Source organism: Ctenocephalides felis, unplaced genomic scaffold, assembly GCF_003426905.1.
Source record: "Ctenocephalides felis isolate EL2017-DRISC unplaced genomic scaffold, ASM342690v1 CF-g0.4_SCAFFOLD_01886, whole genome shotgun sequence".
In the NCBI taxonomy this organism is placed as follows: domain Eukaryota; kingdom Metazoa; phylum Arthropoda; class Insecta; order Siphonaptera; family Pulicidae; genus Ctenocephalides; species Ctenocephalides felis.
The window spans coordinates 182,805,634-182,820,599 of NW_020538040.1; the positions used below are offsets into that span (position 1 = coordinate 182,805,634).

A 14,966-nucleotide genomic window follows, 5' to 3' on the forward strand; every position below is an offset into this window, starting at 1 on the left:
AAATTGGCAGAAGTAAGGAAAATGGGCGACGTATGTAGTTGTTTCCCAGGATGTTTTGGCGAAATTGGTAAAATTGAAGAGAATGGGCAAAGTATGTAGTTGTTTCCCAGAATGTTTTGGCGAAATTGGTAGAAGTGAGAAGAAGAGGCAATATATGTAGTTTTTTTTTCAGGATGTTTCGGCAAAATTGAAAGAAATGAGAAGAATTGGCAAAGTATGTAGTTGTTTCCCAAGATGTTTTGGCAAAATTCGTAGAAGTGAGGAAAATGGGCGACGCATGTAGTTTTTTCCCAGGTCCCCGGACGGTGACTCAGTCGCCGTACAATTTCAATCAAATTCCATGGAAACGTACACGATACAGAATCGTGTAAACCTATCCGTCTATCCGTAGTGTTATTGTGCGAGATTGATTCTTCCGCGGGTTGATAAGTTCGAAGACAGCGTCGCGCTATCAGTAAGTTTTCTCGAATGGAGCATCGTACTGCCAATGCAGTACACATCGAACCGTTTTCGAGGACAGTGCGATATCGATAATCGGATAAAACGAAACATCTATTAGAACCATCGACCATCGAAATCTAAATTAATTTATTACTGTTACTATTATTATATCGGCCGGTACTTCGATGATGTTGGGATTGAGAAACCTCCTGGGCCAGGGAAGGGCCCTGCACAGAGGCACCAGGTACGGTTTGACGAGAATCGCGAGTGCTAAACGTTACGCTTCCTCCAGCACTGGTTTGTTCCATCCACACGTGCAATTGGTAAGTCGAAAAAAATAATATTTATAATAGATTCATCAAAGATTTTTAGAAAAATTTCTGTGGTTTTTGTTTGATCGCTAGTGTAAATATTAAGCACGGTTTGAATATAAATGTCATTTAATTTTCAAGAAATTCCAAACAATAATAGAGAATTTGATTGGGTAGATTTTTCTTTAATGATTGAATTTTATTGGACTAGGGTATTTCGTGACAAATAAATATTTTTGGCAATTGCGACAATGCAAAATTAATACCACGCATAGTGATCAAAAAGATCCTGAAAGATTTAATTTCAATTTTACATTCTCATTCATAGTAATATAATTAAAAATAAGTTTTATTGGAATTTTAAAGCAAAATTTGCCATAATATTTTAATTTTTATATATATCTTAATATTCTTAACAACTGTCAAACATAGTTTAAAAAATAATTTAGTGTAATTTAACATCCATACGTTAGGATATGTAGATTTTTAAGTGGATTTTCTTTAATTATTGGAGTAAATTATAATTATTGAATACAGCTCGTTTATGGATCAACAAAAAATTAAATAATCAATAAATTAACTCAATCAATAAAAGTAATCAATAAATTATGGATCACTAAAAAATTAAATAATCAATATAAACAATAAATTGTTCTTGCAATAAATCCCACGATTTTATTGATTTGTGTTATGAATAAACACAATTCTATTATTACACAAAATAAATTCATTTTTAATCATTTGATTCTGTAGATTATTTTATTTTTAACTTATAGTTTAATGAAAGGCGCTTCTAAATCTAATTAATTTAAATTTTGAATTAAAATTTACTCTATTTTTTCAGTTAATTTCAAAACAATTAAATGAATTTTAATACAAAAATATTAATTAAATAGCACTTTATATAAAAAATAAATGTGTTGAACAGTAAAAATTAATTAAAGTTTAAAAATAAATTAAAATGTATAAAAAAAAATATGTGAAAGTGGGTTGAAATATTTAAAATTTCTCCAGGATTCTAGTCTTAAAGTCTCCTTGCAATCCCAAAGTTTCTAGTTCAAATACAAAATATTGCATAATTTTATGTGCATATGACTAATGTCCATTTTTGACCGTCAAATGGCATTTTTTTTACTTTTTTTAATAGATCTCTAAAACCACTAGACCTTTCCAATAATTAAATCTGTTCTTCAGCTTGTCAATACAAGAAAAATCCTTTTTGAATGATTAAAATCGGACGCTTCGTTCTCTTAAAAATTGAGTTATTTGACACTTTTTGCCCCGTATCTTCGAAACGCCTAGACCTGCTTTTGCCAAAAACTAATTAGCACGTCTCGTTATCAATAGGAATCTAATGTTTTTTGAATTATTCAAATCGGTTGAACCGTGTTCGCAAAATCGTCGACAAATTTTGTATCCGAACACACACACATTTAGCCCATTTTTTTTTTCTAAGGAATGCCAAAATGTTCAGAAACCACTAAAACGAAAAGATATATAAAAATTTTACCTTTGGTACGGGAAGTTAATAAATTAAAGCAAAAAATATATCAAAAATAAAATTAAACAACCACTGGGTTACATTGGAATATAAAATATGTCAAAGAAATAATAAAAACATATATATTAAAAACCAACTCTATATATTAAAATTAAAAAAGCATTGATTGATATAAAACTATTTCATTTAATTAGCAACCAATTAAATAAAAAATGGAATTAAATAATGGAATATTTTCACACCTTGATATTTGTTACAATTAATCAAAACAAACCAAGAATAATAAATCACAAAAATATTTATTTTTTTTAATTAAAATTTTAATTATCAATAAACACCGAGACATCCAAATTTGTTTGATAAAATAATGATGCTTGAACATTTTGTATCATCTTGAATAAATTAGTTAAGATCATTAAATATTTCTCCCATTTCCGACGTAAGTTCGCAATCTTCACCTTTGGTTCAAAAAATATCTGTAATTTTTTTTAACGAACGAATATCGAAATGTTTGACGTCACGGTTTGTTTATTTCGTTTCGTTTGTATCGTTTGTGTTTTAACTTTTAACACGTTGGATTAGAGAAAATAATTGCCGCCGTCAATATCATTATCAATGTCAAAATGACATACGATACTAAAATATAACATATCATATTTACTATCTGATAAATCAGTTTGAAAACAACACGATCATTTGTAATGGATAAATACAAGTACTAGCCGAGGCTGGATACCAGATAGAAGATAGAGCATTTGCCAGAAGCCAAACAAGGAAAGATTTTTCCGTTTCATTGAAACCGTAGACAAACAAAACAAAGATATATGTACATATTGAAAACATCAAACAACTTAAATCACAGTACCCCTATATATCAATACCTTATAATAATAATATCTATAATTTTAAAAATTGGTGTTAGCTGACAAAACTGTGGAATTGGCAATTTTATTCAAAATTGGCAATTCCACAGTGCATAACGATTTACCTGACTCAGAGACTCACTCTGGTGTAATATGTCTACCATACATTAAAGAATTGTATGTTTCTTAAAAAAAAAACTTTTTTATAAATCTGGACACCAACTTGTAAACAATTTTAGTACAACGACTAGCACTATTTACCAAAACAAAAACCCCTTTTAATATCAAACAACTTCTCGTCTATCAAATAAATTGTCTGGACTGTAATTTAATATACATAGGAGAAACAAGCCAGAACTTAATTAGACGTTTAGAACAACACAAAAATAATTAAAAAAATCCCAGACAATTTAAAACTATGCTTGTGGACCACATTATTACTTTAAAACACAATATAGACTTTTAAAATTAATTTTTGAAAGAAATTCATGTTTTTATTGATGTTATGCCCGATTACTAGACTTTGTTAATATATGTATGTATATATATAAGGGTGGTCTCCAATATGGGCGTTTTCGAATTTCCTTGCTCCCAGGGGCTCAAATCCTTCCAAATTGATAAAAAAACAATTCTCTGAAAGTTTCAGCCCTTAATGTTAAGATAGTCCGCACTCCAAGTTTCTATGGAAATAACATGAGAAAAATATCATTTGTTTTATAACTTAGCAACAAGTGAATCAAAATTTTGAGAATAACATAGTATTTGCTTAATAAAATAAAATAAAAATAAAAAAACACAACAAAAATTCTATATATTTTATAAAATAAGTATTTACTTAGGAGGAAGAACCAAGAAACTTTGTTTTGAGTGCGGACTATCTTAAAGTTAATATTTGGAGTTAAAACTTTCAGAAAATTTGTTTTATCAATTTGGAGGCATTTGAGCACCTGAGAGCAAGAAAATTCGAAAACATCCATATTAAGGACCACCCTATATATATTATATATATATATTATATATATATATATATATATATGTGTGTGTATGTGTGTATGTATGTACGTGTGTGTGTATGTGTGTTTGTATGTCGTTTACATAACAATTTCGCATACACAAGACCTCACAATACGACATTAAAAAAATAATATCAAAAATCTATTACTTCCATAATCCTGACCTCGTTGTTAATACTTTGAACCGTCTCGCACGTCACGTCTGATAACGTCTAATATGTAGTCATTACAAGACACTACTTCTCTAGGATCACATTTTTTTCTTTCTTGCTTCTTCTGAAATATATAAACAAATCTATAATAAACATCAAATAATCATAATTATTAACTTTAAAATAAATTAATAAGTTAATTGTATATAATATTAAGTCCACTCTGGGATAAATTTTGCATAGATCTTCTACATTTTTCATCAACGTTTTGGCAAAACTTCTGAACCGGTCAGTTGGCAATTGTACTGATTGGCTCTTGGTAAAGATGAACCAGGCCCTTTCTTCGTAATTAGATGTTTAAAGAAAATTTGCACATATCGGAAAGTTCACATGCCTTAAGGTAAGGTGATCATATTTTTTCAAGTCAAAATCGGGATGGCAATTATTAGCCAATCGTTTCCACAAAGTGGAAATCCGGGGCTGTCCCGGCCAAATTGGGACGTATGATCACCTTACTTAAGGCAAAATTTGAGATTTACACCTAGTTATCATTAATATTCGATTTAGATGCTGCAATATTTTTTATGTGAGTACATTGACCAGAAAAGAGTGCATGTGTACCACAGATAAGAAATCTGTGTCTTATTAGGTCAGTTAGTCTAGTCATTCTTACCTAGACAATTAATTATGTCAATTGTCTAAACTAAAATCTATCTCCAACTAGTGGTGTATGGCATGATACCTTAAGGCAAATTGCTGGAACTTCCCGTACCGTAACAAAATATATCAAGGAATATTTAATGTTTTCAAATAAATTATTATAAATACTGTAACATTGTCTAATATTTATAAGAATTATATAAATTAAATTGCAAAGTTAAAATTATTCATTTAAAGTATATAGGTGAGCTTTAGACCTTTAGCAAAAATTAAAGGCATTTTACAACGCTATAAAATAAATATATATTTTTACAGATTCTATAAAAACTTTAAATTATTAATTATTCAGTTAAACTTTTATTATTATATTAGTAAAATAAATAATTAAATCACTATTATTAATTATTCCACACGCGCAAACGTTATCAAAATATCCTTGTCACTATTGGTGTTATGAAAATATGTGAACAAAAACAAAAAACACTGAATGATCTTGTAATTTATCAACTTCTGATGACATTGAAACTATTTTATACTATTATAAGAAATTAATTATTACTCCGGCACAATTAAAATTGTTTTATCGGTGATTCAAATCAAAAAATAATCTACTAAGGTCTTAATAAAACGAAAACCTTAACCTCTTAAAAGCGATTCGTTGCAAAATAAAATATGGTGAAAGAAATAAAATAAAATGGTAATAAATATTAGACAAATAAAATTAAAGAGTGAAACTTTGAATCGAAACAAATAATATTACAAAAGATGGTACTAACCTGATCTATTTTGAATTAATTTTGAATATACTGAACATTTTTATTTTATTTTAGAAATTTGTTTGGAAACTGCAATTTTAATAACTGCTGATTTGCAAAACTATTATCTATACTAAAATTATAGACTTAAATACTAAAATAAATTAATAATATTTTTTAATCAAAGTATGTACATTATTTTTTAACTTTATATAAACCGCAAAAACGTAAAAAAAAAATTAAATATAATAATAATATATTTATATTTTTTAATCTGAGCTCGTCACGGTATAATGGTCATAAATGTGGGATAGCACAAACTAGTCAACCAATGTCGGCCAGCTCGATATCAAGCAGTACGATATCAAATTTACACTTGAAATTATAGATGTGAAATACAATCTCAAGTGAAAATGGCCTTTCGTGGGCATTGCTACAACGTAGATACATCAACACTTTTAGATATTCATATCTAATATAAATAGTCTACACATAAGAAGGTGGAAGACCGTTGGGTTGCCCTCAATACTAGGTAGCGGTAGAACACATAATTCTAATCGCTGTTATAAAATATTATATATTGAATATATTTATAAAAAATTGTTATCGATTTTTTATTTGGAATTTATTTATTTTATTTGTTGTTATTTGTAGCTTTTCATGCAATTCAAATTATGTGTAAATTCTTGGAATAATAACGTTAATAGATATTTAATTTCGCCAATTAATTTCAAAAATTATAATAAAGTTCATGAAAATTTTAAAAAGTGTGAAAAGAGTGTAACTTACAGGGTGACTCCAAAACGATAAATTAATTTAAAAAACTGTAAATATATTTTTTTTAATAAAAGTTATACTTAGCAAATAATACTTTATAAGGATATAATAACAATCAGTTTTTATTAATTGAAGCAAAATATTTTATTCAGAATTACTGACAACGAGTACGATTTTTTTATATTACATATTTTGAACCATAATTCTTCTTAAGCAGATCTTTTTTGGTTTTAAGTATTGTATGAAATTCTGTGAAGTTTTCATCATAATTTTCATTAGTAAATAATATCAGTTTAGCTTAATTTAAATATCTTTCATTTCATTGGTATTTTTTTAAAAAATGGTACTTATAAAAATTTATTCAAAATAAAAACCTTTTCGAAAATCGGAGCAATCCAGGACAAAAAACCTGATCCCGATACGAATATTGCTTCTAGACAAATCTGGGACCGTCCTGGCCCATACTTATAAGCATCTCGTATCTTGAACACAGAACCTAAAATTAAGTATAAAATGTAAATTTTGCTAAAATTTATGTAAAATAAAAGTTTGACTCACTTTTATCCTAGGTTGCCTTTTCCAACAATAAGGTCTGCGCATTGTTAGAATCGAAAAATTTAAATCTTTCAGTTCAGCTATATTTCTAACAACGAGGCATATCCTCTTCACATCCATTTTGTGTAAAAAATGCTGAAACAACACAAAAAAAATAATTTAAATTTTTTGCCGTTTATGTAACTTACCCATTGAAAAGATTATGAGCATCATTAAGTTTTATAAATTTATTATTATATTTTTCTTCGTCAGGTTAACCAAGATGTAAACAGGCGCACTTTGCAGACAGCAGACAGGAGACAAGCAACATTTTCAGACAGAAGTCAACTTAAATATGCCAAACGTTTGGTAATAAAATTAGGAAGCGCCGTCATCACCAGAGAAGATGAACATGGTTTAGCTTTAGGACGTTTGGCATCAATTGTTGAACAAGTAAGTCAATTATAATTGACACATATTAGCTGCATGTTTTATTTGTAGTACAACAAAAATAAACAATATTATTTATAGTTGTACTAAAATTAAATCTTTAATGGAATTGTTTAATATCCATTAGAACGTTTATAATTATAGGTAGCAGAATGTCAAAACGGAGGACGAGAATGCATCATGGTCACCAGTGGTGCTGTAGCTTTTGGAAAACAAAAATTGACCCAGGAGTTGTTGATGTCCTTGTCAATGAGAGAAACTCTTTCGCCAAAGGACCACACAAGAGAGGTTAGTATAAAATGCAGACAAAATGAAAAAAAATGAATCATTGAATTGAATTGAATCATGTAGATAGTGTTAATACCAAATATTAACTTATATTTATGTTTTTTTTCAGGATGCTGGAACTTTATTGGAGCCACGTGCAGCAGCAGCAGTCGGTCAGTCTGGTCTTATGTCACTTTACGATGCTATGTTTGCACAATATGGAGTCAAAATAGCTCAAGTAAGAAAAAAACTATACGAGTAAAAACTTTGTTTTCTAAAATTAACCAATACATTTTCTCTATCCAGGTCCTCGTAACGAAACCTGATTTTTACAATGAGCACACCAGAAAGAATTTATTCTGTACATTGACAGAATTGATTAGTTTAAATATTGTGCCAATTATTAATACCAATGATGCTGTGTCACCACCAATGTTTATAGTCGATGAAGAGGTCTCGGGGGTAGGTTCAAAGAAGGTCGGTAATTTTTTTGTGATTAGCATGCTGACTGAATTCTACTAACAATTAAACGTTAAGTGCATGAACAGATAACATATTGGTAAAGTATAAACTGAAATAACATATTTAATTTGAACCTTCTCTTTTCGCGTAAATCTTATTATCGTTCTAAGTCACATAGTAGATGAGGATGTGACTTTAACTTAACTTTAATTGAATGGAAGTTTCTTGAACAAAAATTTAAAACAATTCTCATATCTATTGATTCGGGTTTCCAGAACTTCAATAGATTTGCATGCATTACAAAAACTATTAATACTTATATATATTTCAAAATTATTATTACACTCATTGTCAGAGGAATACAAATTTAAAAAAAATAGTGAACTAGTAATAACTATTTTGTTTGATGATTTTTATTTGTTACCAGGGTATTAGCATAAAGGACAATGACAGTTTAGCAGCTATGTTAGCCGCAGAAATTCAAGCCGATCTTCTAATTTTAATGTCAGATGTCGATGGGATATATAACAAACCACCTTGGGAAGACGGCGCACGATTAATTTCCACATATACCTCAGACGATAGAAATACCGTCGAATTCGGAAAAAAATCCAAGGTTATTTTATTACCAAAATATTGTGTCAATCATCATCAAACATACTCGTTTAATTTATTACTAATGTAATCGTGTTAAAGTATTTGTTTCACTTATCAATGTAATTTAAAAGTTTTCTGTTAGCGAAGATAACACACAAACACTGATATAGTGTTCGAAGTTCAAGTCTTGACATAAACATGCATTAGATTAAAATAAAATATTAAAAGGAGGTTAAATACAGGTAGGAACTGGTGGAATGGACTCGAAAGTAAATGCAGCAACATGGGCCCTAGACCGAGGAGTAAGCGTCGTCATTTGCAATGGAATGCAGGAAAAGGCAATCAAAACTATCATCGGAGGAAGAAAAGTCGGAACGTTTTTCACTGAATCCGTCTCTGGAGGTTCAGTGCCGGTTGAAGTTATGGCCGAAAATGGTATATTATTATAGTCTTCTAATTTTAATATTATATTGAAATAAATAATACGTTATTGTACATAGCACGCATCGGCAGTAGAGTTTTACAAAGTTTGACCCCAGAAGAAAGAGCAGCATCTGTTAACACGTTAGCGGAATTGCTGATAACACGCCAAGCTGAAATTTTGGATGCAAATACGAAAGATTTAGCAGAAGCAACTCAATCTGGTTTGGCCAAACCTCTTCTATCCAGACTTTCTCTAACACCTGCAAAATTAAAAAGTCTTTCAATTGGTTTAAAGCAAATAGCCGAATCAAGTCATCAGAATGTTGGTAGAGTATTGAGAAGGACGAAACTAGCGGATAATCTAGATTTAACACAAATTACGGTTCCAATAGGAGTAAGTATCATAAACACATATTGAATAATTTTTAATGAGTACTATTTCTAATGATTTTGAAATAATTTTTAAGGTACTTCTGGTTATTTTCGAATCTCGACCTGACTCTCTTCCACAAGTAGCAGCCTTAGCAATGGCGTCGGCAAACGGATTACTCTTAAAAGGCGGAAAAGAAGCTGCTCACAGCAACAAAGCTCTGATGAATGTTGTGAAAGAAGCTTTAGCAACAGTAGGAGCAACAAACGCAATTTCTCTAGTATCTACCCGCGAAGAAATCAGTGATTTATTATCAATGGAACAGCATATCGATCTCATCATCCCTCGTGGATCATCCGAATTGGTCCGCAACATACAATCGCAATCTCAACATATCCCTGTCATGGGACATGCTGAAGGAATTTGTCATGTTTATGTTGATCAACATGCTGATCTCGCGAAGGCATTAAAGATAATTAAAGATTCTAAATGCGATTACCCAGCCGCTTGCAACGCCATGGAAACGCTGCTCATACATGAAAGCCTTATGCAAGGTGACTTCTTCAGCGACGTTTGCAATATGTTGAAAAATGAAGGAGTGAAAATAAATTCAGGACCAAAATTGACACAACTACTCACATTTGGTCCTCCACCTGCCAAAACCATGAAACACGAATACAGTTCATTAGAATGCTGCATAGAAGTTGTCAAGGATGTCAACGAAGCCATAAATCACATCCACACGTTCGGTAGTGGTCACACAGATGTTATAATTACTGAAAACCGTAAGTAGTGAGATTAAAAATATTTATTTAACTTCTTAACAGCAGGATCATTTTGAAACTAGTGGTGCATAGCACCGTGCTTTAAGGCAAATTGCTCGAGCATCCCGTACCAAAAACAAAATTTAAAAAAAAATGGCAGAACTTTGAAAAAATTAGATTTTCGAGAAGTTTTGTCATTTTTGAAAAAAAAAATGATAGTAGTCGTTTAACGTGTAAACATTGGTACGGAACCCATATAAATATACACAAAATTTGTACTTATTATTATAAGTTTTTAAAAGTATCTGATAATGCGATGTACATATGTCTAATGATCATTTTTGACTGTCAAATGGCATTTTTTTTTACTTTTAATACTAGATCTCCGAAACCGCTAGACCTGCTTTCCCTTTTGTTTTCCATCCTGTCAATACAAGTGAAATGATTTTTGAATTATTAAAATCGGACGCTCCGTTCTCCTAAAAACTGAGTTACCGTTTTTATCACTTTTTGTCCCGTATCTTCGAAACGGCTAGATCTGCCTTTGCAAAAAAAAACTAATCAACACGTCCCCTTATCAATAGAAATTGAATGTTTTTTAAATAATTGAAATCGGTTTATCCGTGTTCCCGAAATCGTCGATAAAAATTTGTATCCGAACACACACGCACACCTCGCACAAACACATACATCCACTTTTTCTAGGATATGCCAAAATGTTCAGAAACCTTCGAAACGTATAGATATATAAAATTTTCATTTACGATTTTTTGCGATTAATATAACCTATCGGGAAGTGAAAAAAAATAACGTAACTATAAACTCCTCAAAGCCATAAAGACTAACTCTTAGTTTAAAAGAGTAACATTTATTCCGATATATGTAATCCGAAAAAAAAATCGAATGAATCACTATCTTCCATTTAAAGTCCGAACGAGGCTCGATCGCAGCAAAGAACAAAATTCCGCCCGAGTTCCAATCGGGTAAAATTGTCAAGTGGTTGATAGAATAAACTGTATATATTTATCATCCTTATGACTTGTACAGATTACATGAATTTTTAGTATTTCACTTGTAAATTTCTCGCATCAATTAAACAATATATATTTCACAGGAGAAACAGCGGAAGGTTTCCAGCAGCAAGTCGACAGCGCGTGCGTTTTCCACAACGCCAGTTCGCGGTTTGCAGACGGCTTCCGTTTCGGATTGGGAGCCGAGGTCGGCATATCGACTGCTCGCATCCACGCCCGCGGCCCAGTCGGCGTCGAAGGCCTATTGACCACCAAGTGGGTGCTCCGGGGCGAAGACCACGCCGCCAGCGATTTCGCGGAAGGTGGAACGCGCCGATGGCTCCACGAATCACTTCCCATCAATTGACAGAATGAAATACACAAACCGACAATCACCCATCATCACACTTGCACTTCATACATCGTTCGATACATCAAATCTTTAGGCACTCTTATTTCGAGAAAGATATCCTATTGTAAATAAATAAAAGAAGCGCAGGTTGTACCATATAAAAACTATGACGTTGAATTATCCATTATTCAATCGACTCCATCAATTGGCATTTAACTGTGTAGTACAACCTCGATCATTCTTATGTATATATGTAAATTAGGTTATTAACAATTAATTAAACGTATTTAATTACATTAAAACCGAGTTTGATTTCGTTGTGACAGCTGAAGCCGGATTTGCGACATAATTTCTATAGAACGCAAAAAAAAAATAAAAAACAACATATATTATTACATAACACAATCTTATATATTATCTTATAAATATGAATTACATAATTAAGATGGAATTTAACCCAGAGAATATATTTGATTTCATGTGTACACTATTATTCTAAAAACATCCACTAATGAAAATGATCGCTTAATTATTTACAGATACTTATGCATTTTGTTGGTCTAATAAAAATAACATCTAGAAAATAATTCAAATTTAATCATCTCTAATGGACATATGTGACAAATATCTGAATTAATTAAGGATCATTCAAAAAAAAAATCCTCTTTAGTGTTTAGTCTTAGTATGTCACTATATGAAAAGTTATGAAAAAAAATCAAAATTTTCAGATTAGAATTTCTGAAGCAGCTGAGATCACTTTCTTTGAACTCGAGTTTGCTTGTGATAGAGAATAGTTTAATATATTTTCCGAAATTTCTTATAATAAATAAATTTTAAAAGATAGAAATTTGGTAATAAAATTTGTAATATACAAGGAAATATACTTTTGTAAAATACCACATTCTTACATTAAATATTAATTTACCCTTAACAATATTTTTACAATCGCTAAAATTACAGAAACAAAAGTCATCATGATGAATCTTTTTACAAAGATAAAATTTATGCATATATACATGTATTAATTCCCTCAATCGTAGTGACCAAAATATACAAAAAAAAAAATAAAAGGAAGGGCTATAAAATTTCAAATATCACGTATTTTATATTATGAAACATTAGAAAAATGAGATTATGTAGCATATAGAAAAATCTTCATCAATAACAACGCGAGCGCATTACAAAAAAATAAATTATTGGTCAAAAAGGTCATTTGTATAATTTTCTCTGGTAAATTTAATATAAAATATTAGATTTATACATTGACAAAATATTCTCATAAAAACAGAATCTAGATTACTAGAAGGATTGTAGCATCTCATAAATATTAACTTATATACAATGTACTACGACAAACTCCTCAATCGAGAGAGCGCCATATATAAATTTGGTATCCTAATTAAAATTATAAATACTGCATCATTTAATTATTTGTGATGTTCAGTGTCGTCCAATATAGACAGCCTTTTAACGTTTTCAGTTATAACCACAATAAGTTATTAATCTTTAAGATAAAAAATCCTAATAACAAATATTACCTATATAAAATCCAATAAATAATGATATCTTTGATTGAACTATTATACACAGGGTCTTAATTGATTTATCAGGTTTACAAATTTATTAAACAAAAATCAACAAACATTGCTCAAAACACATCGCATACGACAGGTTCTGCCTAAAATCAAATATTACACAGCTTAATAAATAATTCAACAAAACTATTATCGCATACAGGCTCATTTATACATTGAAACCACATTTCATATATATCTAAAAATATTGGGCTGGATCGATATCATTTTGCTTAGCACATAAATGTTAATTAAACCAATGAAACTGACATACACATGATATACTAAACTGGCATTGCAATAATATCAGATCAATTGTATCCTCTGCCGCAGCATAGATTAAATAGAAGAAATATAAAAACAGAGGTAGCTTAAAATAGAAGAAAGTCTATACATTATATCATCTACCACCCAAAACTATGTCTGCTAAACCATGAGATTACAAGATTAATGATTCTATTTTTACGCTTTCAGAAGAGAATGGTTATTGCATGAAATAGTCAGGATGATCAGTATCTTTCTCGAATCTCTTGGCCTCTTCCTGCATGCTTTCCTTTATTTTCAGGATAGCAGCCGATTCTATTTGGTCCTGGAAAAAATAAAAAGAAATCGAAGGTTTGCTTTAAATATAAAACTAAGTTTTGCGTCCTAATGCCAAACGACAATATAAATAACAATTTCATAATCGACTGAAATGCCAGGGCCGCTACAAACCGACCATTCTCTGGATAAGATGTCGAAGGCTTCATATTTAATTACAGGCAACAAACAAGCTGAAGTGGCGCAAATCGTACATCAAATCAAGTATCATGCAATATGGTGAGTACAAGCTGACATTTAAACATTTTAAGCAACGAAATTAATTTTATGCGATATTTAACCAAATCGGAATCAACATACAGTAAAAGCTCCTTATTCTTCGCGCAAAAACAATGCAACACATTTCCTATATTCGCTTCAAAATTTACCGAGATTTAAAACTTTAATTTCATAATTAAACCACTTTTCATAAGTCTATAATATTTTAACGTGTTCGTTCCAACTATCAGCTCTATCACCGATCAAGATTTCAAAAGAGTAAACCTGAGGTGGTCCTTGAAGTTCTCCGAACCATCGCCTAAGCCTAAAGTTAATTCATTAAAATGTTCAATTACTTAAATGATATTTTTATTTTGTTTTGTCAACTAAAAACGTATCCCCTATAATTCTATATAAAATGCCATTTCATATTCACGGTTTCTATATTTAATTAATTTACCCGAGATTAAGAAACTTTTACTGTATTTCATCAATGATTGTTCGAATATTATATTAGAATTATTAAGTACAATATGAAAAAATACGTTAAATATAAGATTAAAACTCAGCCCTGGCAAATACTTTGGCAAACGCTTTACATCTGAATATTAATAATATCTACGATCAAACTTAACACGATTTACAAAACATGCAGACTCAATATAAGCTTAATAAATATTTGTTTCAAACAAGTGCCAATTTTTAATAATTAATATAATGAGCCAAGTATATTCATTTACATTTTAGTACGTGTTTTTTTATATTACATGAATTCAATTGTACTTGGTAAAAAGTAATATTTTAGTCTTTTACACACGCATCAATGTATGCGACGGCAAACCAAAATTACTTTAAATCACTATATGCCAATGTTGTAAGTACATAGATTTGA

At 30.3% G+C, this 14,966-nt stretch overlaps 2 protein-coding genes across 4 annotated transcripts in view; one reads left to right on the plus strand and one right to left on the minus strand.

Annotated features, from left to right (window-relative positions):
• The first annotated feature begins 514 nt into the window (after positions 1-514).
• LOC113377574 (delta-1-pyrroline-5-carboxylate synthase) lies at positions 515-11,921 on the plus strand. The gene is made up of 10 exons (XM_026617939.1): positions 515-764; positions 7,281-7,460; positions 7,602-7,745; positions 7,855-7,962; positions 8,031-8,201; positions 8,614-8,802; positions 9,026-9,218; positions 9,284-9,600; positions 9,674-10,361; positions 11,455-11,921. The coding sequence occupies exons 1-10, from the start codon at positions 627-629 to the stop codon at positions 11,715-11,717; spliced, it is 2,391 nt and encodes a 796-aa protein (XP_026473724.1). The 5' UTR covers positions 515-626; the 3' UTR covers positions 11,718-11,921.
• A 1,359-nt stretch (positions 11,922-13,280) lies between these two features.
• LOC113376775 (single-stranded DNA-binding protein 3) overlaps positions 13,281-14,966 on the minus strand; it is a 134,993-nt gene continuing 133,307 nt past the window's right edge. The window contains exon 15 of one of the 3 annotated variants that reach the window (XM_026616829.1): positions 13,281-13,865. In XM_026616829.1, the coding sequence (XP_026472614.1) occupies positions 13,761-13,865 (105 nt within the window). In that variant the 3' untranslated portion in view covers positions 13,281-13,760. The remainder of the gene's footprint in view (positions 13,866-14,966) is intronic. The other 2 variants (XM_026616827.1, XM_026616826.1) reach the window with 2 other exon arrangements.

What these genes read in the sequence shown, in the direction of transcription:
- LOC113377574 (XM_026617939.1), top strand. Translation starts at nt 627, where the DNA reads ATGATGTTGGGATTGAGAAACCTCCTGGGCCAGGGAAGGGCCCTGCAC. An exon ending in CAAAGGACCACACAAGAGAG is followed by an intron (nt 7,746 to 7,854) that starts GTTAGTATAAAA and finishes GTTTTTTTTCAG; the next exon opens with GATGCTGGAACTTTATTGGA. An exon ending in AATTCGGAAAAAAATCCAAG is followed by an intron (nt 8,803 to 9,025) that starts GTTATTTTATTA and finishes GGTTAAATACAG; the next exon opens with GTAGGAACTGGTGGAATGGA.